The 26,064-nt window shown below is 55.8% G+C and overlaps 1 protein-coding gene across 1 annotated transcript; it reads right to left on the minus strand.

Annotated features, from left to right (window-relative positions):
• Window positions 1-19,015: 19,015 nt before the first annotated feature.
• Iba57 (IBA57 homolog, iron-sulfur cluster assembly) lies at window positions 19,016-23,753 on the minus strand. Its single transcript, XM_005414235.2, has 3 exons — window positions 23,327-23,753; window positions 21,127-21,467; window positions 19,016-21,040 (listed from the first exon to the last, which is right to left on the minus strand). The coding sequence occupies exons 1-3, from the start codon at window positions 23,665-23,667 to the stop codon at window positions 20,649-20,651; spliced, it is 1,074 nt and encodes a 357-aa protein (XP_005414292.1). The 5' UTR covers window positions 23,668-23,753; the 3' UTR covers window positions 19,016-20,648.
• Between the last annotated feature and the right edge of the window lie 2,311 nt (window positions 23,754-26,064).

A 26,064-nucleotide genomic window follows, 5' to 3' on the forward strand; every position in this document is an offset into this window, starting at 1 on the left:
ACGCGGATGGACGAGGGCCGCAGCAGGAAGTGCGGCGCCTGCTCCGCGCACGCCGCCCCGGCGTCCACTTGCAGCCCCACGGCCGCGAAGGCCTCGCCCACGGCGTTGCGCGCTCGGCACACGTACTGCCCGCCGTCGCCGAGCGCCAGGTCCAAGATGGTTAGGCGGTACACATCGCCGTCCTGCGCCAGGCGGAAGCGCGCGCCCGCCTCCACGGGCTGCCGGTCCTTCTCCCAGCTCACGTGCGGCGCGGGGTTGCCCACGATCTGGCAGCTCAGCGTGGCGTCCTTGCCCACGGACACCACGAAAGCCTTGGGCCGCGCGAGGAAGCGGGGCGCGCCGCTGAAGGAGGCGGGGTCCATGGCGGGGACCTGCGAGGAGGGTGGCAGGAGATGGCGCGGAGATGTGAGGTGACCCGCGCCCGGGGCCCCAAGGCCGCGTGGGGCAGTCACCGTGCGCTCCCGCCCCAGCTTTGGCAGGTGGCGCCGTGGTCCAGCAACACAGATTTGCCCACCCTTGGTCTTGGGGTTGGGCTCCTGACAAAGGACTGCCCACTTCCACTGTCCAGCACTCGTACCCCAGTCCTCGCCGCCCCTCCCCACCCGCGCCCCAGTGTCTGCACTGTCCCGCCTCCTGCACTGTCGCCCCCAGGGTCCAAATTTCACCCTGGCTGTGTGCCCCGCCAAGAGGAAGCTTTGCGGATCCCAGCCTTGCCCGGGTGCTAGAGGCCAACCGTGGCCACTGGCCCTGTCATTCATCTGTTGTACCTCGTGGTGAGGGCACTGTACCCCAGCCGCGTCTGCACCAAGCCTCTTCCCGGCCCTCCTGCCCGCAGGGTCCATCTTTTCTGTGTGGTCCCACACCTCCCTTGACCCTAAGTGGAACAGGTTCTCCTAGCAACACAAGTGTCCCTGCATGGAAGCAGGCGAGTGGGCGTTTCCTCAGGCCGTGTGGGAGGACCGCTGCAGGGTCCCTTGGCCTATGGGCGGCCCAGCCACTGCAATGGGTGCAGTGGGGTGGAGACTTCAGTCTTCCTGTGGTGAAGAGAGAATGCTGCTCTGTCCCAAGGCTGGGTGAGGACTGTGCTGCCTGCACCAGGTCTCCGGAAGGACTGTGGGCACCCAGGCACTCCCCCTGGTTCCAGGCAGTCAGGGCGCAGTGCCCACTCTGGGGCTGTCCAGCACCCATTTCGGTGGTTTGGGTACCTAATCCCTTAATCCAGGAGGCCGGGCTTCAGCCGCTGCTTGCTGACTCACTGTGCAGTCAGCAGCTCTGGCCCGGCCCCACGGGCAGGGACCCCGTGTGCGAGGACCTAGCTGGGTCTGCTCCCTTCCCGGCACCTGGCAGGGCTGGGTCCACTCAGCCGTGAGGGACCCGAGCTGGGGTCTTCTGCACTTAGCACAACGGCAGCCAGTCTGCGGGGTCCCCAAAAGCAGAGCCTGAGCTGGCCCGGTCACAGATACATGGGCACGCATGTGGCAGAGCTTGCGTGCTGACCTGGGGGCAGTGCACCCTGCTCTGCTGTTCAAGGCCACGATGCCCCGCAAAAACACGTTGCCAGGTGGTTGGCAGATGCTGTGGGCCGAAGGTTCGTCCTCAGAGCTCCCAGGTGCCCTGCCACTCTCGAGGGGCCGGGGGCTGCTGTTTGTGTGCACTCCAGACCGCTCCCTCGGGCCTCCCATGCTGCAGACTAGGACACTGAGGCTGCCCAGAGCCTCCAGGAAGCCTGCCAGAGACAGCAGCCTCGTCCTTCGCTGCCATTTTGGGCTAGAGGCCATGGGTGGGACCCTCAACACTGCAGGAGCCTCTTTAGTCAGGGAGCCCATCCTCCCAGAAAGGTCCCTGTGCTCCTGGAAGCCCAGCTGGGGAGCCACCTTTCTCCCATGGCCATGTACTGAGGACCCTCAGCCCACAGAACCTTGGCAACCCCTGCACCCAACTTGCACAGCTCCCAACCCTGCGGGCCCCACAAGGGGTCCAGCTGCTTGTCAGGGGGAGCTGGAATGGGGGCCTGGAGCCCCACCCCAAGACCCTCCAGGATGCCTGAGCCTCACCTTGGACCCCTGGCTGCCAGCGTCCCCACTCGGGAAATTCTTTCCTGGAGTCAGGTGTCACTGCCCCTCTGGCTGTCCCCTCTGCTGAGCCATGGGCCCAAAATAGTCCCAGCTGTCAGCGGGCATCTATCTCAGCAGTGCTGGGGGCAGGGCTGCCCGACCCCCAAGCAACCCTAGCCCAGAAGAGACCAGGCACAGGCGACCCCTCATACCTGCCAGGACTGTGGACCAGAGCTGGAACCCGTTCCCTTTTCCAAAGCGGGGCACAGGCAGACCCCCTCAGCTCCTGCAGAGCCATAACCTTCAGCCCCATGCCCCAGCCCTGTGCCCCCTACTGCCCCCCTCCTCACCTTCTCCACGGGGACTTGGCAGGGACCTGGGTGGCAGAGGCCGCTGGGTCTGCTTGCCTTCTCGGGCCCAGGAGCAGCACGGTTCCCACCCAGCAGCCTACGGTCTGGCCGGTCTTCAGACTGCGCAGGGACAAAAGGACAGGCAGCGCTATCAGATGGAAAGGGCTGGGCCCGCCCCCACCCACCCCTGGCCAGCCCAGCCCAGTTCCAAAATAGCCCGCGAGTCAGCCCCTGGGATTCAGTTTCACCCTGGCCCCAGGGAGGCAAAGGGCAGAGGGGTCAGGGCGCAGCCCATGTCTTCCAGCAGCAACAGGGGCAGGGGTGAGCCCGGCCAGAGAGGGCCAGCCTGGCCGAACCCCACAGCTTCCTGCAGAACAGGGCAGGGGTCTGGGACACCCAGGACAGCTCCCAGGGAGCCCAGCGTGACTGACAGGGCCCTGGGCCGCCCCAAGCAGACCAGGACCATTCATGGTAATTGCCCAGCCCTGGGCCTGGCTGCATTGGATTTCCAGCCGTCCCCTGGACTCAGCCCAGCCCAGGAGCAGGATCCTGCAAGGGCACAGGGTGCCCAGGGTGGGGGTGGAAGGGCAGATGTGGGCAGCACACGGCCTGCCCTCATGAGCCTGCTGACCACCCCAGCCCTGAATTGCCAGCCCAGGGGCAGATGGGCACTGGACACTGCAGATACATGTGAGGAGAGAGGTTGCCTGGGATCCAGCAGCCACCAGGAGCCAGGGGGGCTGCCTGGGGGGCATCCTAGGGGGCCCTCACCCTGCAGGACCAGGCCTGACAGTGGGCCCCATCTAGGGGTGCAGCAGGAGTGTGGCTCTGAGGGAAACAGCCATGACCCCAAGCTGCACGGAAGGTAGGGGAGAGAGTGACCCCAGGAAGTCCAGTCCCTACCCTGAGCCAGCACTGTGGCTCTGTCTCTACGGTGACTTCTGGGTTGCACACAGCCTTCACATGGCAAAAGGAACAACTCCTCTGGGGTCCCCACCTGTGAGGCCCTCATCTACACCACCCCTGGGAGAGAACTCCAGGAGGAAGAAAAGATGGAGAAGAAGACGCCACCCCCAGCAGCAAGATGGAACCATGCAGGAGCATGCATGGGTGTGTGCTCATGGGCGCATGGATGTTCATGCATGAATGTCTACATGTACATATGCATAATCTGCACATGTGTGTATGTGTGTGGACATGCACATGGGATGGCATGTGTGCTCATATGTGTGTGCCTGCATGTGTGTATGCATAGCTATGGGCACATCCTGCATGGGTGGAGGCAGTTGTGGGAGCACCTGCCCCTTTGGGGCCAGGGCCACAGGGAAGAGGGCGTCCATGCTGGCAGCTGCCTGTGGGTCATGGCAAGAAGTGAGCTCCTTATAGCCCACCGGGGCCCCTGGGCTCCTGCCCAGCTCCAGCACAGCGGCCTCAGCACCCACAGCACCCCAGCAGCTCCTCTGTCTGCTCCTGTCTCCTCCCAGATCCCTGACGTGTGAGCCTCTAGGGCTCCTCCTCTGTTTTCTGTACCCCAGCAATGGATTTCTTACCTTTCTTTATTATTTTAACTGGTAAATACAGACATAGTCGTTATACATATTCACAGACTGCCGTGTGATGTTGCATCTTATTTCTTTTTCTTTTTTTTTTTTGTTTTTGTTTTTGTTTTTGTTTTTGTTTTTGTTTTTTTTCCAGTACCTGGAATCGAACTCATGACCTCGCACTTGCCAGGCAGGCACTGTGCCGCTGAGCTAAATCCCCAGCCCGCATCTTATTTCTTAAAGAAAGAATGCTGCTCACAGGTGTTCTGAAGGCTGCAGTCACCCAGGACTCCGGGCATCTTCACACCACAGGGCCGTGGCACCTGACACCCACTAGGGGCCTTCAGTGATGGTTCTAGGATCCTGCACGGAACCACAGACACCATTTGAGGAGGCCACAGAGCAGAACGGGCATCAAGGACACTAATCAGAACGGGCATAGGTTGCATCTGAGCTTTGGAGCACAGTTCTCACAGGAAGCTGGCATGAGCAGTGACATGGTGCATTTTCAGATCCTTCCAAAATCCGCTTGGGATGAAGAGGCCGTGAGACCAGCACTGCCGATGGGGGTCCGTGGCCACAAACCATCAAGAAATGATGCAAGGGAGACACAGCGGCCAGGACACAGTGGCCTGGAGGGAACCCCAGGGTGAGAGAGGGCCAGGGATGGGGGCTCTGTGGACAGCCAGGCCCAGGAGAGGTGTGCCGCTCCCCACAGACGTGCGCAGGCACAGCCACCCCACCGCTGCTCCTCTGCAGGTGCCGCCTCCTCGGGGCCCGGGCTCCGGTCCGCACTCCGTGGTTCCTCTTTGATGCCCTTTTCTGGATTCTTGGTTTTGTGCGTTCAACCCCTGTGTTGTTTCAAACCCCCGACCCCAACACTGAAACCTTCAGGTTGCCGCCTCCTCGGGCAGTGACATCGTGTTGTACCCTCTTTCCGTGTGTCGCTTGTCTGTAGACTTTTGTGGGGACAACCACTCCGGTGCATGCATGGGGTCTTGCAGCTATGACGCCACATCCACGCAGCCTTCACCAGCCCCATTTCCCGCCTGTTAGCCCTCCAGCCTGCACGCTGCCCTGTGTGCTCAGCTGGTCTGATGCCATGTGACGTGAGGTGCAGTGTGTGTCTTTCCCCACTCGTCATTCCACTGAGGACCGTGTCCTTCAGCTCCTCCACATTCTTAACAACAGGGCTCCTCGAGGGACACGGTGGCACACACCTGTAATCCCAGCACTCAGGAGGCTGAGGCAGGAGGATTGCTGCAAGTTCAAGGCCAGCCTGGGCTACACAGTGAGTTGAGGGGCAGCCTGAATTATACAATGAGACCCTCACTCAAAACAAAACAAAACAAAACGAAAAAAAACAGGGCCCCTGTTTGGGTGAAAAGGTTTTCCATGTGTATGTACAGGTGGGCCTCACGTCCATGGGTTCCCACCTGTGAGTCAGGTCAAAAATATTCACGATGTACTGCACCTGAACTCACCAGACCTTTTCTTTGTGTCATTCCCTAAGAATGCATCAGAACAACTCTTTGTGCAGCTTTTGGATTTTTAGCTAGTAATCTAGAGCCAGTGCAAAGTACATGGCAGGGCTCCTGTAGGTTGTATGCAAGCACCAGGTCATTTTCTGCCGGAAACCTGACTGCCCTGGTTTTACACCCACAGCCCAAACTGGAGCTACGTGATTTCCCCATCATCTGCTGAAGGATGCCTGGTTGCTCCCATTTATTTTTTGGCTGATGAGACCCTAGAGTGCAGACGTCTGCTCGGCACACAGTTCACTTCCTTTGCGCAGATGCCCAGCAGCAAGGCTACTGTTTCCTATCCCAACTCTGTTTTCGATTCTTTAAGAACTGAGGAGAGGTCGATCCAAGGACACAAACCTCGATTATAAAGTGAGTACTTTCAGGTGAGTACTTGGGCGTGTGGTGACCAGCACTGCATTGGTTGACTAAAGAATGCAGAGAGCAATTCACCGTGCCCAGGGCTCTGCAAGAAGACAGAGATGATTGTGTCCGTCACCCTGACTGGCCACTGGTGAAAATGTGTGAGCATCAGGTCAACACCTTGTGCACCTGCAAGATGCATACTGTGTAGTCACAGGCTACACCTCAGTAGTGCCGAAGGGGAATAAAGAAAGTGATCTTGCAGAGAGAAAACTCAAATTCAGCCCCCTCACTTTCTGAAAGACGTCGTCACACACAGCCTGATGTGAACACATCGGGAGTGTTCAAAAGCTGTACAGAACTTACATCCGCCCGGACGTCTGTGAGGGAAGCATGTCCCACACTCACCTGGCTTGTGGACAGCACTCCGTAGGCAAATGCGTGCTGTAGGGGTTTTCAGCAGATGGGCCCTTTCCCACCAGGGTCTCGGGAGAGGTCCCACACCACGTTACTGTCAGCTTCAGCTGCAGACCGAGCTCACAGAGGTCATGTCATTTGCCTGCACTCCTACCACGGGCCAGGCTCAAACCAGTTTCTCCCCGGACAGTTGAGGGCCAGCCCTGGAGGCCAGGGGGATGTGACAGTGAAACAAGAGTCACTCCCCAGAAGAGTCCGGACTCACAGGGAAGACGTGAGGGGAAACGGGAAATCCGAATAAACGCTGGAGTTTAAAAGTGTGAAACGGCGAGGTGTGGTGCTGCACGCCTGTAATCCCAGCCCTCAAGAAGTGGAGGCAGCAGGATCACTGAGGAGTTCGAGGCCAGTCTGGGCTACAAAGTGAGCTCAAGTCCAGCCTGCACTGCATAGTGAGACCCTGTCTCAAAAAGACGAATAAAAATAAATAAATGTGTGAAAGGGACTGAAAGCTTTTAGGATACAGAAAACTTGAAAACCACTGACCGAATGAAAATCTCACACTTGTGCAGCTAGGAAGGGAGCCTGAACTTGTGATCCTCCTGCCCCTATTTCCCTGAATGCTGGGATTACCGGCAGAGCCACTGCACAATGTGATACTTTTATATACAGAGCGAATGCTACTACAGTCAAATTAATCGATACACTATTACCTTGGGGTATGTGTGGCCAGAACACTTCGGATCTTTCCTTGTAGCCGAGAAAAAAACTGTACCTTATAGTCACATTGTATTACATTAGAGCGCAAGAACTTATCCATCCACCTAAGTAAAACTTCCTGTACTGCACAGCAGAGAAAATGAACAAACCAAGCAGAGAGACAGCCTACAGAACGAGCTGATATATTCGCAAACTATGTATCTGCTAAGGGACTAACATTCAGAATATATAAGAAACTCAAACAACCCAATAGCAGGAAAATAATAACTATTTCATAGCAACACTGTATTGTTTGCCTAAAATATATTTGACTCCTCCCGAATGTACCCTGACTATGTGAGGGGATGGACGTGGTACACATGTTCATCAGCTTGACTGGTAATTATCTCACAATGTGCGTGTATATTCATGATATTGTACATGAAAACCATACATCTTTTACTAAAACCTGTGGAAATTTGACCAGGTGGGTGTGGTGGCACACACCTGTAATCCCAGCATTTCGGAGGCTGAGGCAGATGGATCACCACGAGTGTGAGGCCAGCCTGGGCTACCTAGTGAATTCAGGGCCAGCCTGAACTGCACCATGAGACCTTATGTCAAAAAAATAAAAACTACATAAAAATAAACATGATGCAAACATTCACAGTGCGATGCGTCTTCGGCTCCAGACCATGTTCTCAGGGTGAGGCTGCACGGAAGAGGGGAGGGCTCCGTTCATGTGTCACGGACGAGAACTGAAGACCAAGTGGGCAGGGCTGAGGCTGGCTCTGGTGCTTTCCAGTTACTAACTCTCCATCCAGGAGCCAGCCGCCATGGTTATCCACCCCACCACTTCGCTCTGCATTAGTGTCACAGCTTTCCTATTTTGCTGTGTTTTCTGAGCAGGGCCTCACTGTGCAGGCCAGGCTGCCTCAAACTCGCATTCCCCTTGCTCCGCCTCAGGAGTGCCTGGGTGGGGATCGCAGCCCCACTCCTGGCAGTAACACTCCTTGTCCTCTGCATCGAAATTCACTCAACAATGAGTTCCAGGTGACAAAGGGGATTTGTTTTTGTGCCTGTCCATAAGTCTTAGTCCACAAGTTAGGTGAAAACAGACACAAGTGACAGACATTGCACTCTTTAAACTTGTGTGCTTTTTAAATGGGCCAAGGAGGTGAGGAGACTTTCTTCTGAAGAAAGCATACAAATGGCCGGCGCACACGTGGGTGTGAAAGCTGGAGAGCGCTCAGAAAGTCAGGTCCAGGTGGGGTCAGAGTGGCAGGAGGCGTGGAGGGAGCAGGGGAAGGGGGCTGTTATACACAGTGGAATCCAGCAGGGGGCGACGGCTCGTGCTCTGCAGCATGGGAAGGGCACAGTCAGATTCCACATAGCTAGAGAGGACCTGAGTCTTCCCAACAGAGAAAAGACAAAGGCCTGCGGGGACGACGGCCAGCGCCCCAAAGCTGCCCTTATGCAGTGCACATGTGGGCGAAACCGCACGGTGCCCGTGATGGGCAGGTACCAAGGAGGTAGTGTCCCTGTGGATCGCGAGGCCAGGGGTGCAATGTCCTACTGGGCACTCAGGACTTTCTGGGCCTGGGGGGCAGCGTCTTGTCTTGGGGTTTTACACTAAGGGTGACAGCCTTGCTGGAATTCTTATCAGTGAGCACATTGTGTCTTTTGATGAGAAGTAAGGGAAGAAGGGCAGGAAAACGGGTGGGGAAAGAGCTCCAGGAGGCGGCCCCGTACAAGGGGCCCAGCGTGACTGTGCAAGCAACCGGACCCTCACAGCAGCGTCTCCGTCCGGGGTGGACCTCAGGACAGCCACGGCTCCACAAGGCTGCGTGGCACCCTCTGCTCCTAGTGGCGTCACGGCCGGCGTGTCCTCACGCACACAGCACAGCTCTCCTCGTGCAGGTGGTGACGCTGTGCACGTGGGCAGACCAGGCTGCCAGCTGTGTAAAGCACAGCACCCACCAGGGTGCGCAGCCCTCGGCCCACGCTGAGCTCGTCGGCTTTCGGCTGTTATCAGGCAAGGTGGTCCCGGGAGCAAAGGGGTCTACTTCACCTGCAGTCCAGAGGCCGGGGCGCGGGAGCCCGGGACAGCACTCAAGTCAGCATTGCCATCCCGGCCCAGGGAGGAACAATCCCCACTGATAAGGGAGCCACCAACGCATCAGGACCTGCTGAGCCTGGCCAGTGAGGGCAGACGCACAGCTGGCCCGCTCCACGGCCCGGCCTGACTCAGCCCACCGTGGGTGACGTGGCCAGGAGAGGGGTCCGCAGCTCCCACAGGGACAGGTGGCGTCAGCCCTGATGACTGGAGAGAAGCTGCTCACAGGGGAGAGCTGGGTTTGCCCCGCGGTCTCAGAGTTCTGTCCGTGATGCCTGGCTCTATCACAGGGTGTATTAGCTTTCCTACGGCTGAGACACAACACGCAACACCCACAGCTCGAAGGGAGAGAGGTTCAACTTCTCACCCAGCTTCAGGAGACTCAGCTCCAAGGCAGGGACATTACGGCGGGAGGGCACAGCGGGCAACTCTGCCCAGTTCATGGTGGCCAGGAAGCAGGGCAGGGCACAGCACCACAGAGGAAGGGGAGGGAGCCGACGCGGACCCAAGGCCGGGCGCCCATGGCCCCAGACACACCCAAGAGGCCGCTCTGCTCTCCACTGGCACCCTAATCCCAAGAAGCTGATGCAGCAGGGTTCCTGTCATGGTAGCCACAGAGGAAGGCAGGACACGCACACCCTTCAGTGCACCCCCAATGACCCACTTCCTCCTAAAGGCCCCCCACATCCCGACAGCCCACACAGCTATAAACCCACAACTTGATGGATCCAAGAGGAGCTGGAGCCCCCCGAAGCCCCACCCAAACGCGGGTGTCTTAGGGTCCCAAGTTTCCACACTTGGGCCTTGGAGGCCTTTCAGGTCCCACTGTGACAGGTGGTACCATGTCACCAGAGGAGCACCCTGCCACCCCAGCCCCGAGCCAAAGAGGGAGCAGCTAGGCTGGGCCCTTCCTCCACCAGCCCTACCCCAGGACAGAGCCTCTGTCTAGCAGGAGGCTGAGGGTCTGGTCCCAGCAGCCCCCTCCCTGTGCACACAGAGCAGAAGCCACAAGAAGCCCAGAGCCCCAGTGTCCATGTTCTTGGCAGAGACCCCCAGGGCTGAGGCTGCACTCCCCCAGAGGAGCCCACGTGGCCCGAGCAGAGGGCGCAGGCAGATCTGTGGCTCTCAGAACAACAGCCTGCCACACTGGGATCCACTGCAGTATCCCCAGGACGCGTGGGACACTCGACCACTGCCACGTAGTACCACGGGGATGTGGTGCTCCCAGGCCTGGAGAGGATGACTCAGGTTAGATAAGGCTATTGGGGAGCCCCGAGGGTGGACACCAGGGCTCAGGAGGAGCGGGGGAGAACAGAAGGCACAGCACACACGCACATATATGCTCCTGTCTCAGGGCCCTGCAGCAGGAAGCCTCGCTCGCAGGCAGCCGCTCAACCCGGATCTCCAGAGCTGTGGCAAAGCCTTGTCTTTATGAACCTGCAGAACTGGGGTATTTTTTATAATAACAAAAAATAGACAAATACAAGCTCCCCTGACTTAGGATCAATATGCTCACCCACAGGCCAAGGGCAACCACAGAAAGAGAGAGCTGCAAAGAACATCCTGGGTCAGAACCCACCTGAGCGGCCCCCACAGCCCCCACCCAAAGGCTGCAGGGTAGCTGACGCCCGGAGCACTGCCGGGGCAGCAGACCAAGCACCCAGCACTGGAGCAAGACTAACAGAGGTGGCCAGCTGGACAGAGGGGTGGGCACACCACGGCCCGGGGGTCCTCCTGTATATCATGCCACGCTGCAGGCTCCCCTCAGGGGGTGACATTGAGGGGTCACACTGCAGAGAAATGGTCTAACCCGGACACCAAACCCACACTGAGCAAGCACAGGAGACAGGACCCAGAGAGGGAGGAAGGGCACCAGTAGTCAGTGTTGTTACAATACTGTGCCCAGAATATCCAGTTTATAACAAAAAATTATAAGTCATGCAAAGAACAGAAAAGCCTGACCCATCCACGTGGTGCGTGGGGCTGGGGAGACAGCTCAGTGGCACAACACCTACCTAGTAAGTACAAGGTCCTGAGTTAGAGTCCTGGTATAAAAAAAAAAAAAAAAATCCACACGGTGCAGGCACCAGACCAAGCAGGCAGAGACATCAGCACAGCTGTTACAATCACAGTATTCCAGAGAGCCTGGGGGCCAGGCCTGGGAAGCTAAGGCCTGACGAGGTGGCCCCATCACACTGCACACCGTGACAACCTGTGGGCCCAGCCAAGGCTGAGGCAAGTGGGGAAAGAGAAGGAACTAAGATGTGCTGTGTACACGCGCCAGCTCCCCAGGAGGTCTGTGAGCGTCACACGCTACAAACCACACACGGGTAAAAATTTTAAAAGTTTTTAATTTGTTAAAAAATCCCAACACTGCTAATACATAAATAAGAATGGGGATATAGCTCAGGTCCAAGTCCCTGGGTTCAATCCCTAGTACCTCAAAAAAGAAAAAAGGGAAAGCCTTTGAGTTGGGCTCAGGTGTTGTCCTGCGGCAGAGCCCTTGGCCCAGCGTATTCCAGGCCCTGGGTTTGATCTCCAGCATCACAAAACAAAACAACTTGTGAATCGTTTACTTCTGGGATTTCCTGTTAATATGCTCAGACTGCAGTCAACCACAGGCAACAAAAACCACAGCAAGCACGTCGGGGGAAGGGGTGGGGGACTGCGTTTGGGACGGAGCTCTGTTCTGCGCTGCTCTCTTGCCCCACTGCCATAGTGTGGAGTAGAACTGTCTTCACCAGTTTAAAAGACAAAGAAAGGCAAATCGAGGAGGACTGCAGCAAGTAACCTGCGGCCACAAGGGTCCACAAGGGTGTGCGGGCCAGGGCCGGCACATGGAGGGCGGGGGGCCGCAGGGTCCGCAGTGCTGGCGTGGCTCTCAAAGATCGTCCTTGTCACCAGCCAAGTGCACAACACTCCCCCGGCCTGCCGGCCGTAGGAGCTGTTTCAGTGTGTGTGAGGGCTGACTCAGGCTGCTCCTTCGGGCCCTGACTGCATTCACGTCGCCCACTCGGGATTGCTGGCTGCCTGCGTAGGGAGCTGGGGACCAGGCTGTGAGCTGCGTAGGGAAGCAGCCGATGAGTCAGAGCTGAATTGTCCTCACACTCAGATGCCCAGGGGCCAAGCGGGAGAGTAGGGGCTCTGGATGCCAGCTGAGTTCACGGGACCAGTGGGGCCCGCTGTAGCCCGCCACGTGCTGAGGGGCCCCAGAAGCAGCGCTGCCATCCCAGGAACTGGATGTGGGTGTGGCAGTGACGATCAAGGGCGGCTCCAGGGTGGACCTCAGTCCAGAGTGGGTGTCCTCACAGGGAGGGGGGCACTGGAGGACAAGGCCATGGGGAGCGGATGACCATGTGGAGGGATGGGTGGGGTGATGCGGCCACAAGCCGGAGACACTGGAGTCAGAGCATCCTCGGGGGCTCAGGATGTTTGAAGCCACCCAGCCTGTGGTCATCAACTGCAGCATCGTGGGAGACGGATAACGGTCACATACAGAGCTCACCATGCCCCCAGCAAGTGTGCTTGGCACACACTGAGCACAGGAAAGGCAACAGCCAGGGCAAGCCTGCACCCTCCAAGCACAGCCCAGTGTCTGCCAGAAAGCAGGTGACCAGACACAGTGCAGCTGCACGGCAGGGCGCCACTCAGCCTCGCGGAGGATGGGCGTCTGCGACCCGCGCATGTGTGTGAGGCGGCAGATCTCCCAGTGACCCCGATGTGACCAGCAGTTGTGTGCAAGTCCTGCAACAAGACACCACACCCCACAACTATGCACATCTGCTCTGCGAGGCACTGAGGAGGCACAGAGGCTTGGGTCAGTGGAACAGAATGGAGAACCAGACGCTCCGCCCTCAAGTGCGTGCAACCAGCCTGTGGGAAGATACTAGTGCAATTGGCAGAGGACACTTGTCCCCAGATGCGGGCGGGGCAGCTGGACCTCAGCCCAAACCTCACACCTTCCCCAAAATAACCCAAAGTGGAGCCTAAGCAAACACATCGTGGAAGTCGCCAGGATAAAAATGGAGTCGCTTTTGTCAAAAGCTAGAAAAATAATCACGGTCACAAACAAACCAAGAGGTCATGATGGTGGTGACCTCAGGAAAGGAAGCACTGACAAGTGGACCTGAACAAAGTCCAAAGCGCTTGCACTACAAAAGCCCAGGTACAAGCCACGGGAAGACAAGCCACAGACCCGGAGGACACATGTGCACATCACAGAGTGGGTTCTGTGGCAGATGGCGGGTGGACTCTGAACCTGAGGACTGCCTCTCTGATAACAGGTAGCCAGGCATGGGCAATGCCGGCAGTCCCGACACTGAGAGGCTTAGGCAGGAGGACCACAAGCACAAGTCCAGCCTGGGAAACTTAGTGAGATCTGTCATAAAGTTTTGAAAAAACATTTTAAGAGGTGGGGGGAATCTGAGTATGTCGCTCAGGGCAACCTCAGCTCAATCTCCAGTACGACAAAAAGAGAAAAAATATATACTCCGACATCAGCCCTCCGGGCCCCTGACAAGTCCCTGCGCCCTTACTGGAGTCACCTGACACACGCCGAAGCCTGCCCTTTCCTTTAGCCAGACTGTGGACAGGTGTCATCCCGTGGCCCGACTGATGCCGCGCTTTCCACATTTCTGAGCGTTTTGTTGAGTCCACCGCTTAAGGGCGTCCCCCAGGGGGAGCCCAGGGCTGCTCTTTCTCAGCAACCGGAAAATTGGAAGGCGTCGCTCGGCGAGGCCCCGGCCAGCAGGGGGCGCTGTCGCAGCGCTCCGAGAGCCGCAGAGAGCTGCGCCCAGGGCTGTGGCGGTGGGGAGCGGCCCCCCGTACTGCGGGGCTGCAGCAAGGGGCCCCTCCCTCTTCCTGCTGCCGAGGCGGGCAGCCTCCTGCCCACGCCTGTCGCCACACACTCTGCCTCTTCCCGGGCCCAGAGCCACGGAGCTGGTGACTGCAACTTGGAACCTGAGACCAGGAGCCAAAACGAACCTTCTCCCTGTGAGCCGCTGTCCTCGGTGTTGTCATGGTGACCTAAGGTGACACGCCCACACTGGCGGTGCTGGGTTAGGGCCCACCGCACACTCACCTTACACTGCCTTTGTCCCCTTTTAGTCATCCTGTGGTGGTGCCGCGGTGGACCCTGGGCACAAGCGAGGTGGGCAATACCCCCCCTGAGCCTCGGCTGGTCGCTTGATCACCTCTCCAAAGGCACAGCTCCACCACCACCCTCGACGTCCTGGGCAGGACGTTAGTGCATGGAAATTCAGCCCCAGCCAATGGGAGCAGGGTCAGGCAGATGGTGGCCCACGCACCAGGGGACGCCACCACGAAACAGAAGTGGACAGTCCCCCCCACAAGCAGACCTCTGGGGAACCGTGCTGACCCTAAAACACCAGCACCTTGAGGTCACCATGCACTCAAGCCCTCTCGGGGAACACTGTGGAGGGACAGCATCTGCAAAGTGGAGGGCAGATCAGGAGCCGGGCAGGGTGAGGCCCGGGAGGAGCCTGTCATAAGGGGAGGTACGCGTCCAACGCATGGAGCTGTCACTGTCTGTGCAGGGACAGCAGGCAGACCCTCTTTCCCGGCTACCCTGAAACATGCATCGTGTGCTGTGCACCCGCAACCAGAGCCCGTCCCTCCTGTGTGACTGTGGCCCGGCTGCTGGCCCTGACCAGGTCCAGCACCTTCTCCACACATATCAAGACATCACACTGCACTGCACTGTGCAGAGAGCGCAGTGGCAATGCGTCCATCAAAAGTGAAGCTCTGGATGGTATCACTCAGAGGTAGAACGCTTGCCTAGCGTGCTTGAGGTGCTGGGTTTGCACCCCAGCACTGCATGGGCACATAAAGAAATACATACATAAGCCAGGTGTGGTGGCGCATGCCTGTAATCCCAGCACTCAGGAGGCTGAGGCAAGAGGATCACTGCGAGTGCTAGACCAGCCAGGGCTACAAAGCGAGCTCCAGGACAACCTGAACTGCATAGCTAGACCCTGTCTCAAAAAGAAAAAAAAAAAAAAATACATAAATAAGCCTTTTAAAGTGCTCTTAAAACTTGCATAGGGCTAGAGGCCAAGCTCCGTGAGATAGCATGTGCTTGGCATGCACAGGGCCTGGATCCCACCCTAGTACCAAAGATTAATAATAATTTTAATGAGGGGCTGGGGATTTGGCTCAGCAGCATAGCGCCTGCCTGGCAAGTGCGAGGTTGTGAGTTCAATTCCCGATACCAGAAAAAAACAAAAACAAACAAACAAAATAATAATCTTAATGATGATGATTTAATTTACTTAAAGTGCACAAAACTAAACACATGGGAATAGAAGTAAATCTGAGGAAACCTGATGAGGACAGTGGCTTATAATGGGTTGTAATACTGACATCACTGGTGGGGTTCCTTCGTGGGGTGTTTTGTCATGTTACAGCTTCAAGCACAGCAAGGCTACTTTCAATGGAACAAGCCCTGCACCCTGCTCTTGAAGACACCTTTTTCTAAAAAAAAATTTAAACAGAAAAAACAAAATTTCAAAACAAGATAACTGGAGGGTAACAATGGTTAATATATTGCATATAGTTATCTTTAAATTACTCAGACTACAAGATATTGACATTTAATTGTCCAAACAATATTATGCAAACCTTTCTTTTCACTGAACTAAGATAAATAGTATAACTATAACTATATATATATATATATATATATAACTTTTTTTTGTCTCCCTTTCTTCTTTTCTCCTTTCCCCATCCCAGTTTCTCTTTCCTTTTGAATTTTCTTCCCATTTTACAATATCTACTATAGGTTTGGGATCTTATTTACTCTTTCAGGTTCTCACACTAGGGAGACAATACAATGTTTATACATGTGCATCTGGTTTATTTCACTTATGAGTATGGTCTCAAGTTGCATCCATTTACCTATAAAAGTCTTCAGCTTATCCTTCTTTATGGCTTAGTACTCCATTGTAGAAAAAGACATCTTTTTCATCCATCCCTCAGTTGATGGGCATTTGGGTTGTTTCCAAGATATAGCTATTATAAATTGTGCTGTTATAAACATGGGTGCACATATATTGCTGTGGTATGATGTTTTACATTCTTCTGGGAAGATACCCAGAAGGGTAATACCTGGGTCAAATGGGACCTCTAATCCTAGTTTTTTGAGGAATCTCCACACTGATTTCCACAGTGGTTCCACCAGTCTACACTCCCAACAGCAGTGGAGTAGGGTTCCTTTCTCCCCACAGCACCTCCAGCATTTGTTATTGGGTGATTTCTTGATGATAGCCATTCTTTCTGGAGTCAAATGGAATCTCAGTGTTTTAATTTGCATCTCTCAAGTGCCCAGGGATGTTAAACATTTTTTCATGCATTTATTTGTTTGTATTTCTTCATCTAAGAAGTGTTTATTCATCTCAAATGCCCACTTTTAGATTGTGTTTTTAAATTTGGGAGTTCTGACATTTTTGAGTTCTTTTTGTTTTCAATAATCCTTTGTCTGAGGAACAGCCAGCAAACATTTTTTCCTACATTGTGGGTTGTCTCTTCACTCTGTTGGTGGATTCCCTTGCTGTGAAAAAGCTTTTTAATAAAATGAGATCTCAGCCAGGCATGGTGGCGCATGCCTGTAATCCCAGCACTCTGGCTGAGGCAGGAGGATCGTTGAGAGTTCGAGGCCATCCTGGGCTACAAAGTGAGCTTAAGGCCAGCCTGAACTACATAGCAAGACCCTGTCTCAAAAAGACCAAAAAAAAAAAGATGAGATCTCAGTTGATTCTTTGTGATAGTTCCCGTGTGATCAGGATTTTATTAATGTTTTTACCTACACCAGTGTCTTCAAGAGTTTTACCTATTCTATCTTCCAGCAGATTTAATGATTCTGTTTTGAGTTTTTTTTATCCATTTTGAATTTAGATTAGTGCATGGTGAAAGACATGCGTCCAATTTTAATCTTCAGCATTGGAATGCCAGTTTTTCCACAACCATTTATTAAAGAGGCTTTCTTCCAGTGGATGTGTTTGGCACCTTTGTCAAAGGTAAGGTGGCTGAGTATGTCTGGGGTTGTTTATGTATCTCCTAATCTGTTCCATTGACTTTGGGGTCTGTTTTTTTTTTTTTTTCCAGTACCATGCTGTCTTTATCACTGTAGCTTTATGGTATAATTTCAAATCAGGGACTTTGATGCCCCTTGCCTTGCCTTTGTTGCCCAGAATTGCCTTTGCTGTTCTAGGTCTCTTCTGGTTCCAAATCAGCTTTAGGATTGTTTTCTCTAATTCTGTGAGATACGCTGTTGGTATGTGGCTGGGATTGCATTACATCTGTATAAACTCTGGAAGTATAGCCATTTTCACTATATTGGTTCTTCCTAACCAAGAGCAAGGGATATTGTTCCATTTCCTGATATCCTCTTCAATCTGCTTTTCAAAGTACGGTGGCTTTCAACGTAGAGGTCTTCTACATCCTTCATTAGGTTGATTTCTCCTTTTTTTTGGATGCTATAGTGTAGCCCAGGCTGGCCAGGGGGTGTCTCCAAGAGCAGGGTGCAGGGCTTGTTCCATTGAAAGTAGCCTTGCTGTGCTTGAAGCTGTAACACGACACAACACCCCACGAAGGAACCCCACCAATGATGTCAGTATTACAACCCGTTAAAGCCATTGTCCTCGTCAGGTTTCCTCATTTCTCTCTCAGTGAGCTTATTTATGCACAGGAAGGCTATGGATTTTTAAATGTTCACTTTATAGCCACTAATGCTACTGAATTTGCTTATTAAATCTAGCAGTTCTTAGTGGAATTTTGGGGGTATTCTATGTGGAGTACCATGTCATCTGAAAATAATGAGTTTAACGTCCTTTTCTATCCTTATTCCTTCTATTTCTTTCTCTTATCTAATTGCTCTGGCTAAGGTTTCCAGAACTATGTTGAATAAGAGTGGAGACAGTGGACATCCTTGTCTTGTTCCTGATTTTAGAGAGAAAGCTTTCAATTTTTGTCCATTTAGTATGATGTTGACTGTTGGTTTCTCATAGATGGCTTTTATCAGATTGAGCTAAAGATTATTCCAATTTTCTGTAGGGTTTTTATTACGAATGGGTGCTGGACCTTGTCAAAAGCTTTTTCTGCATCTATTGAGAGGATCACATGATTTTTATCCTTGGCTCTGTTAACATGATGTATCACATTTATTGATTTACATATGTTGAGCCATCCCTTTATCCCTGGGGTGAATCCAACCTGGTCATGGTGTATAGTCTTCTTGATAATTTGTTGCATTCGGTTTGCCACTATTTTACTGAGAATTTTTGCATTTATGTTCATTACTGAGATTGACCTGTAATTTTTTTTTTTTAATTGTAAAGAGAAAAAAAATTTCAAAACAAAATAGTAGGGTAACAATGGTTAATACATTGCATGTAATTATCTTTACTCAGACTACAAGATATTGACATTTAACTGTCCAAACAGTATTAGCACAAAACAATGAACTGAGAAATTAGTAGTATAACTATCCTATTATACATTTTTTTTTCTTTTCCCTTCCTTTTCTCCATTCCCCGTTTCTCTGTGGAAGTTTCTTCCCATTTTACAATATCTACTATACATTTTGGATCTTATTTACTCTTTCAGCTTTTCACACTAGGGAAACAATGTTTGTGTATTGGCATCTCATTTATTTCACTTATAATCTTGGCCAGACATGGTGGTGAACACCTGTAATCCCTGCACTCAGGAGGCTGAGGAAGGAGGATCGCGGCAAGTTCGGGGCCAGCCTGGGCTACAAAGTGAGTTCAAGGTCAATCTGAACTGCATAGTGAGACCCTGTCTCAAAACGAGGAAAAAAAAAAAAAGAAAGAGTAGTCTTGAGTTGCATCCACTTACCTATAAAAGTCTCCCATTTACCCCTTTATGGCTGAGTAGTACTCCATTGTATAAAAAGCTCACACCTTTTTTTACCCATTCCTCAGTTGATGGAAAGCCACATTTTATTTCTTTAAATATATCCAATACACTGACTTTCTGTTGTGTGCTGGGTTAGCATCTCCAAACTTGCGGGTTTGGTTTCTGTGGCGTTTGCTCATGGTACTGGAGCGTGTGAAATCCCTTTTTCCTGTGTATGACAATGCCTTGACCTCAGAAAGGCATTCTGGCTGGGGCAAGCGCCCTCCTCAGCCACTGCACCTTGGCCAAGCACATAGTTCAAAGCCTCCCTGCCCCGCCTGCCACACCCTCAAAACCCTGCAGGCTGGCTGCCTGGCCCAGCTCTGCCCCACTCCCACCCGCCTCCAGCCTGCCTTCAACTGTGACAGACCATTCCTCAGAACACTGCATGTTTCACACAGCAACTAAAAGGCAGCAGTGAGCCAAGAGAGGGAGGCAAGGCAGGTGAGAGGGATTAGGCCATACGGTCCCCATGTGCCACCTCCTCGTGTGGAGTGTGATTGTCCTGTACAGCAAACGCGCTGACAAACACAAGGACACAACCACGTGCAGAGGGTGAGCCCACAAAGTCCTCCCACTAGTCAGTGCTTCCGACAGTGGGGCATGGCGAGCGCTGGGCGCTGACACTCTCAGAGCACACGGAAGAGCTCTGTCACCCAGCGCTGGAAAAACCCCCGCACACTCCATGGCAGAGAGGGACACAAGGTGGCCACTGCGGGCTCACGAGCCGCCTGCACCATGCCCAGGGAGCAGCTGAGCCTCGGCATCGGGCATGGCAGCCCGCACACTGAGTACAGCCATGGAGGGGGCTATTCCCATCTAAGGGAACCCTGTCTTCCCCTCTCAACCCAGCCCAGGTGGTCAGCGCCCCTCCCACCCTGGCTGCTGGGGTTCACAGAGTGTCCCTGGGCCTCATGGACACCAGTGCCACACAGGTCCCCAGCCCCTCCTCCCAGCCCTGCACAGGACAGCTCGGAGCCACCAGCCTGGCCCTTAATGCCCTTCACCCACTGTCCCTGCCCTGCAGGAAGACTGGCCAGAAACGACACCTGCCCTTTGAAGGGGCTGCTTGCTGGCACACTTTAATAGCCGCCCTGGCTCAAAGAGGAGGCTGGGGGTTCCCACGGGGTAGGTGCCTTGCAGCGTGCATGGTGACACCCAGCAGCAGGAGTCCAGCAGCAGCCCTGCCAGCTCCAGGAGCAAGGCACAGTGGTGGGCGGGTGTTTTAGGACCTGCCCTATGGGATGGTACAGGCCCTCTGGCCAGTGCCCAGGACAGAGCAAGCTGAAGGGCACAGAGGGCACTCAGGAAGGGCACACAGACACCCCAACCCGCAGGGTCCGAGTCCCCACTCAGAGGAGCACACAGGTCCCGCCTCAGTCAGTTTCTCCCTGAGAGTGACCACTGCCCTGTCGTCTCCCTGGCAAGCCAGGCCCACAGGCCCCAGGCCACCGCCCTCCATGTGGCGGACAGGTCGGGCTGCCAGCTGGACACAGACGTGTCAGTGGGCAGGCAGGCGGCTCAGGCCCTTCTCTTCAGCCACAGCCAAAGCCTTCCCAAGGCAAGGGTGCAACACAGGACGGTGACAACATGCAGGAGCATCCCCAGGTGGGGTGCTCCAGGAGCCCCACAGGGCCCAGTGGAGGCTGCCCAGGCTACTTGGGGGCTGTGGGCCACCAGTCTGGCACAGACACAGTGATGGTCACCAGGTCACTCTCTGAGGTCCTGATGTGGAGGGGCCCCTTGACTCTCTCTGTGCGCAGCAGGGCCAGCCCCAGGGCCCCCTGTCCAGCCCTAAACTTGCCGGCAGCCTGTCCTGACTCAGTCAGCACTGGGGTGCCAGGCTCAATACCACCCGCTGGGAGGCGGCCGGCCAGACGCACAGGGAAGAGGCGCTTGCGGATAACACCCATGTGGTGGGTGCGGGCGGTCAGTTCCTGGCCAATGTAACAGCCCTTTGTGAAGCTCACGCCGTTCATGAAGACCAGGTTGGACTCCAGGGGCAGGGCTACCCCTGGGGGCAGGTCGCGGACCCCCTCAGGGACACCTGTGGGGACAGAGGACACCAGAGGTGAGAGCACAGGCACAGGCACCCTATCTTGTCCCCTCCCGCTGCCCACACTGCTGCCATACCTTGCTGGTACCGGTGTGCATGATAATCCCGTGGGTCCCCCAGCCTGGCACCAGGCACCAGGGCTGGGCCTGTGTCCTGCGTGAGGAGCCGCCAGCCCATGCGCACCGTCCGGGGGTCGCAGGCCAGGATCCCAGTGGCCTCTGCTCTCTCCTGCAAGGGTGCTGCCTGGTCAGCCCAGGTGACAGCAGGCAGCACTGCCCACACACGGCATTCAGGCCATGGTTCCACCTGGACCTTCCGTCGGACCCGGTACAGTGCCAGGTGCCGATGCAGGGCATCCAGCAAGGTGTGGTCACACTCCAAAAGGAAGCCAGGGGCCTCAGGCACACACTCAGGGAGCCTGTGGAGAGAGATGATGCTAGGGGTGTGCCAGGCATAGCATTCAAGGGATCCCCAGGGTATACCAGTGTCCCTGGGGGACAGGACCCCAGGACTCTGAATCACACCTGAACTTCAGACCGTTGGCTTAAGTGTAGTCATCCTTTGGTGCGTGTGGGATAGGTTCCAACCCCACAGTTTACATAATGTGCCCTGTTCAAGTCCTTTACACAAAATGGCACAGCATCTGCCCAGGGTTTATACACGTTGTCCTGTACACTGGGTCAACTCATGGCCAGGTCACTTACAATCCCTAACGCAACAAAACGCCAGGGAAACTGTTGCTCGACTGTACTGTTCCAGAATAACGGCACAAAGTCTGTACCCATTCAGTAAAGACACTCCATCTTCTCAAGTATTCCCAATCAAAGGGGACTGACAGCACGGCTACAGAAAGCCGGGACGAGACACACACTAACGAGTCACCATACTCTTCTCAGAGCCCACCTGGAGCAAAGCTCAGCGGTGGCTTTGGAAAGTGGCTGTATCTGGATATCCCACAAAGAATCATGCAGTCATGGGGGGCAGGCTTTGCACAGGTGGCTGAATCTAGAGTGTGTGATCAGTTCCCTGATTGGTTTGGCAGTGCCCCCATCCCAGCAGCCTGGATAGAGTATAAAAGGGCCAGAAAGAGGCTGTTAAGGTCATTGTTGATTTTGTGGTCTTCTGCCCCACATGAACTGTTCTCCTCAGCAAAGCCACCCTGCCCTGGAGCCTGACGGTTATGGACTGAACCCTCTACAAACTGTGAGCCAAATAAGCCTTTCCTCCTTTAACTTTGGGTGTTGGGTATTTTGTCTCAGCAATGACAGAAAAGTAACTACGGCAGGCTAACAGTTGCGTCCAGGTCTGAGCACACCTGCTGGTGGTATGCAGGCTGGCTCACACCCTAATGTGAGGCAAGGAAGGCACCACAGCCAGGGGTGCAAACCAACCCCAACCCTAGCGGAGCATCTGCTACCAGCCCCACAGAGCCTGCGCCCCGGGTGCCAACTGCCCCAGGAAGGCTGACAGGGGCCCAGCCTCCACCTACCTGGGCTTCAAGGAGGAGATCCCACCCCATGAGATCCTGAGCAGGGGCAGAGGCTGAGGGCCCAGGGGGCTGGCGGTGCTGGATTAGGACCCGCCTCACACTCATCTTACACTGCCTTTGTCCCCTTTAGTTATTCTGTGGTGGAGCCGCGGTGGGCCTTGGGCCACACATCCTGCCATGGACCTGGATCAAAGGATTTGCTCAGCCCAGTGGTTTGCAATCCTCCACTTGGGACAAGAAGTGGCTAGGCTGGCCCGGGGACCCGCCAACCCTCGCTCCTCCAGAGGCCACAGCTGCTCCACCCCCAGTGCCGGCAGATCCAGAGGAAGAGCACAGAGACCTGTGCTGAGCCCAGGGCTGTGGTGGACACAAGGCCGACCTCGGGACGGGTAGGGAGCCGAGGCAGGCCAAGGCCACCCGCACCCGCCACAGCAAGGAGATGCAGCGATGCCCAAACAGCCACCTCACTGCCTTGAGAGGGACCAGACTCACAAGGCCAGCAGATTAAACAGGATGCCGGGGCGACCCTGCTGCGACGATCACACAGCACCAGACGCTGTCAGGTGCTGCCTCACTAGGGGACAGGCTGCCCCTCGAGGCACGCACGGAGGCGGGGTGACAGGCAGCGCTGGGGGAGCCCTCCGGAAGGTGCCCACCGAGAGGCGGGGTGCAGCACCACTGCTGCAAGTCCCGTCCCTGGCCACTTCCACTGGGATCCCTCTGTGTGGGGAGGGTTGGCCCGTCGCTCCAGCGTCCCCCCCGGGCCCCTCCCCCGACCCCGCGCTAACCGGTATAGGATGACGTCGTACAGCGTGCGCCCCTGCACGTTCAGAAAGTGGGCATAGGCCGCACGCGCGGGGGGCGTGGCCGCGCCGTCCGAGGGACCCGGAAGCGGCAGCTCATTGGTCAGCAGCCCCAGCAGGAAGGGCGCCGCGTCTGGGCCGCGCACGCGCAGCACGGCGCGCTCGTGTAGCGGGAAGCAGGTCCACGCCGCGCCGTCCGCGGGGGCGCCCCCGAGACATCCCGAGCTGTGGGCGAGGTAGTTCCTCAGAGCCGCGTGAAGCTGCCAGCGCCAGGCCAGGCCGGCGCGCCCGACAGACCCGCCTCGGAGCAGCGTCCTAACCGCCATCTTGAGCACCAGTGAGACGACGGAGAGCGGGCGCCGCGGCGGCCCCTGGTGGGAGCCGCCGACATAGAAAAGCGGGCGGAGCGTGCGTGAGGGGCGGGGCCGAGCGGCCGGAAGGGCGGTGAGCGCGGCTGTGCGCGCTGGCCTCCCGCTCGCGCGAGCCTCCGCGTGCCTCTCTGCTGCCGCGCCGCTGTGAGAGGCCCCACCGCGGCCCTGAGCTCCAGGCGGGGTGCAGTTTAAGAGGACGCTGAAGAAGCCTTTTCCGAGGGCCCCGGAGGTGGGCACAGGAGGATGGGCCCGTCTCCAGACTGCATGCCGCGGGGGCAGATGGCGCAGGAGGCAGCGGGGTGTTGCGGCTGCACAGACTCCGCAGGGTTCTTGCTAGAACTGGAATTTTTTTTTTTTTTTTTTTTTTTTTTTGCAGTACTAGGGGCGAAACCTCGAGCTTTACACATGCTAGGCACGCGCTCTACCGCTGAGCCACGTTCCCAGCCCTTTTTATTTTTTGAGACAGGGTCTCATTAAGTACCCAGGCTGGCCTTGAGCTGTGGTCTTCCTGCCTCAGCCCCTCGCGGAGCTGGTTCGGTGTGCATGGACCCTGGGCAGGGAATCTGTCGCAGCTTAGTGCCATCCCCCCGGGTAGGGCACTGCCGGCCGTGCGCCAGGCGCTCAGTTGACATTAGACAGATTACTGTCCGAGGTAGCTCTCTGCAGAAAGCGCCGCACGTGTGGCTCCCGGGCTGTAACCAGGCCCTGCCTGCCTGTCCCAGGGCCTCTGACGGCTCTGGACCCCTCCCTGTCGGCCTGGCCTGTGCTTGGGCTGAGGGAGGCCAGGCCAGGAGCCCCCAAAGGCCCTTAACCCTCAGTGCCCCTCCTTCCTAGAGGTCCCCAGCCAGCGCTGGAATGTGCGGTCCTGGCAGGCTGCCCCTTCCTCTCTTTGGGCCTGAGGGTGCTCCCTTGCCGTCCACAGGGCAGGGTCGCGTTCCTCTAGTCTCACGTCAGTCCACCCCTGGCCGGGGGAGACTCTGGCGCCCCACACGCATCCCTGCAGACCATCCGGCAGGAAGGCCCGGTGACCACCCAGTGCTGGAGGAATGCAAGGGGCTGCTTAGCTGCTGATGGGCTCAAATGGAAGGAAATGGAACTCACCTCTACCCCCACCCTGTCAGAGGCTCCCCTCCAGGAAGATGATCTCCTGTGGCAGCCTGACCAGCACCTTCCCCAGTGTCCCTGTAGCCCCCAGCACAAAGCTTGGGGCCTGGGTCGCTGCCCTGCGAGGAAGAGGGGAGTGTGGCTCAGTCTGTGCAGTCTGGCTGCAGAGGCCTCCTGTCCTCAGCAGCTCCTACAAGGCCTGGGAACAGAGAGGACGGAAATGGGCTGGCTGGGAGTCCCAGACCCCGCCTCCCACGGTGGCAGTAGTTTCCTGTTTTTCTCTTCTCAGGGCTTCCTCCCCTTTCTGGGGCAACTTTGAACATGGCCCCTCCACCCTAGCCCTCTGCAAACTCCCATGAGCAGCAGCCAGTTGGCCAAGGCCATGGAAACAGATGAAGCTGAGAGAAGAAGGCATGCCCTGCTGTGGATGGGGCCACCAGCCTGGTTGATGGGAGACAGGCAGATTCAGATCCCATGTGCTGTCCCATTGCCATCAATCTCTCCAGAGTTAGGCTTCTCTGTTTTGGGGAGGTTTTTTGTCTTTTTTGAGACAGGGTCTCGCTCTGCAGTTCAGGCTGGCCTTGAGCTCACTTTGTCAGCCAGGCTGGTCTCAAACTCCCACGATCCTCCTGCCTCAGCTTCCCAAGTGCTGGGATTCCAGGCATGTGCCACCACGCCCAGCGAGTTAGGCTTCTCAAAAAGCAGTAACTGACTGCACAACACAGAGCCATGGGCGCCCAGGTGTCTGGCAACCTTGCTCTAGCTCACAGCGATGGATTGTGGACAAAGTGCTACAGGGAGCCACTCAGAGCTCCCAGTGCGAAGACAGGATGAATGTGTAAGGATGCCTGCTTCATTACCGCTGTAAAACTCCCCAATCCTCACACTGCACCTCATGGACATGCATAATTTTGTGTCAGTTAAAAATATTTTCAGACAACATTATTCTGGGTGTGTCTGGGAGGGTCTTTACCCATGAGGTTGATATTTGAATTGGTGGTCAGAGGAAAGCCCAATGTGGACCTCATCCAATCAGGCAAAGACCTGAGGGAAACACATGGATGCCTGGACACCAGGCACAGCTGCTCATCATACCCCATGGCACCACAGGTACTCTGGCTGGGACAGCTCTCCCAGCCTCAGGGCTCAGACTCATTGCAGGGTTCTTCCCAGGCAGGTGCTGCCACAGCCCAGTTGAGAGGACAGTGCCCTGACTCAGTGTGCCTTCATTCTCAGGCTGCCCTTCCC

The sequence above is a fragment of the Chinchilla lanigera genome, unplaced genomic scaffold (genome assembly GCF_000276665.1).
Source record: "Chinchilla lanigera isolate Chin_1 unplaced genomic scaffold, ChiLan1.0 scaffold00180, whole genome shotgun sequence".
In the NCBI taxonomy this organism is placed as follows: Eukaryota; Metazoa; Chordata; class Mammalia; order Rodentia; family Chinchillidae; genus Chinchilla; species Chinchilla lanigera.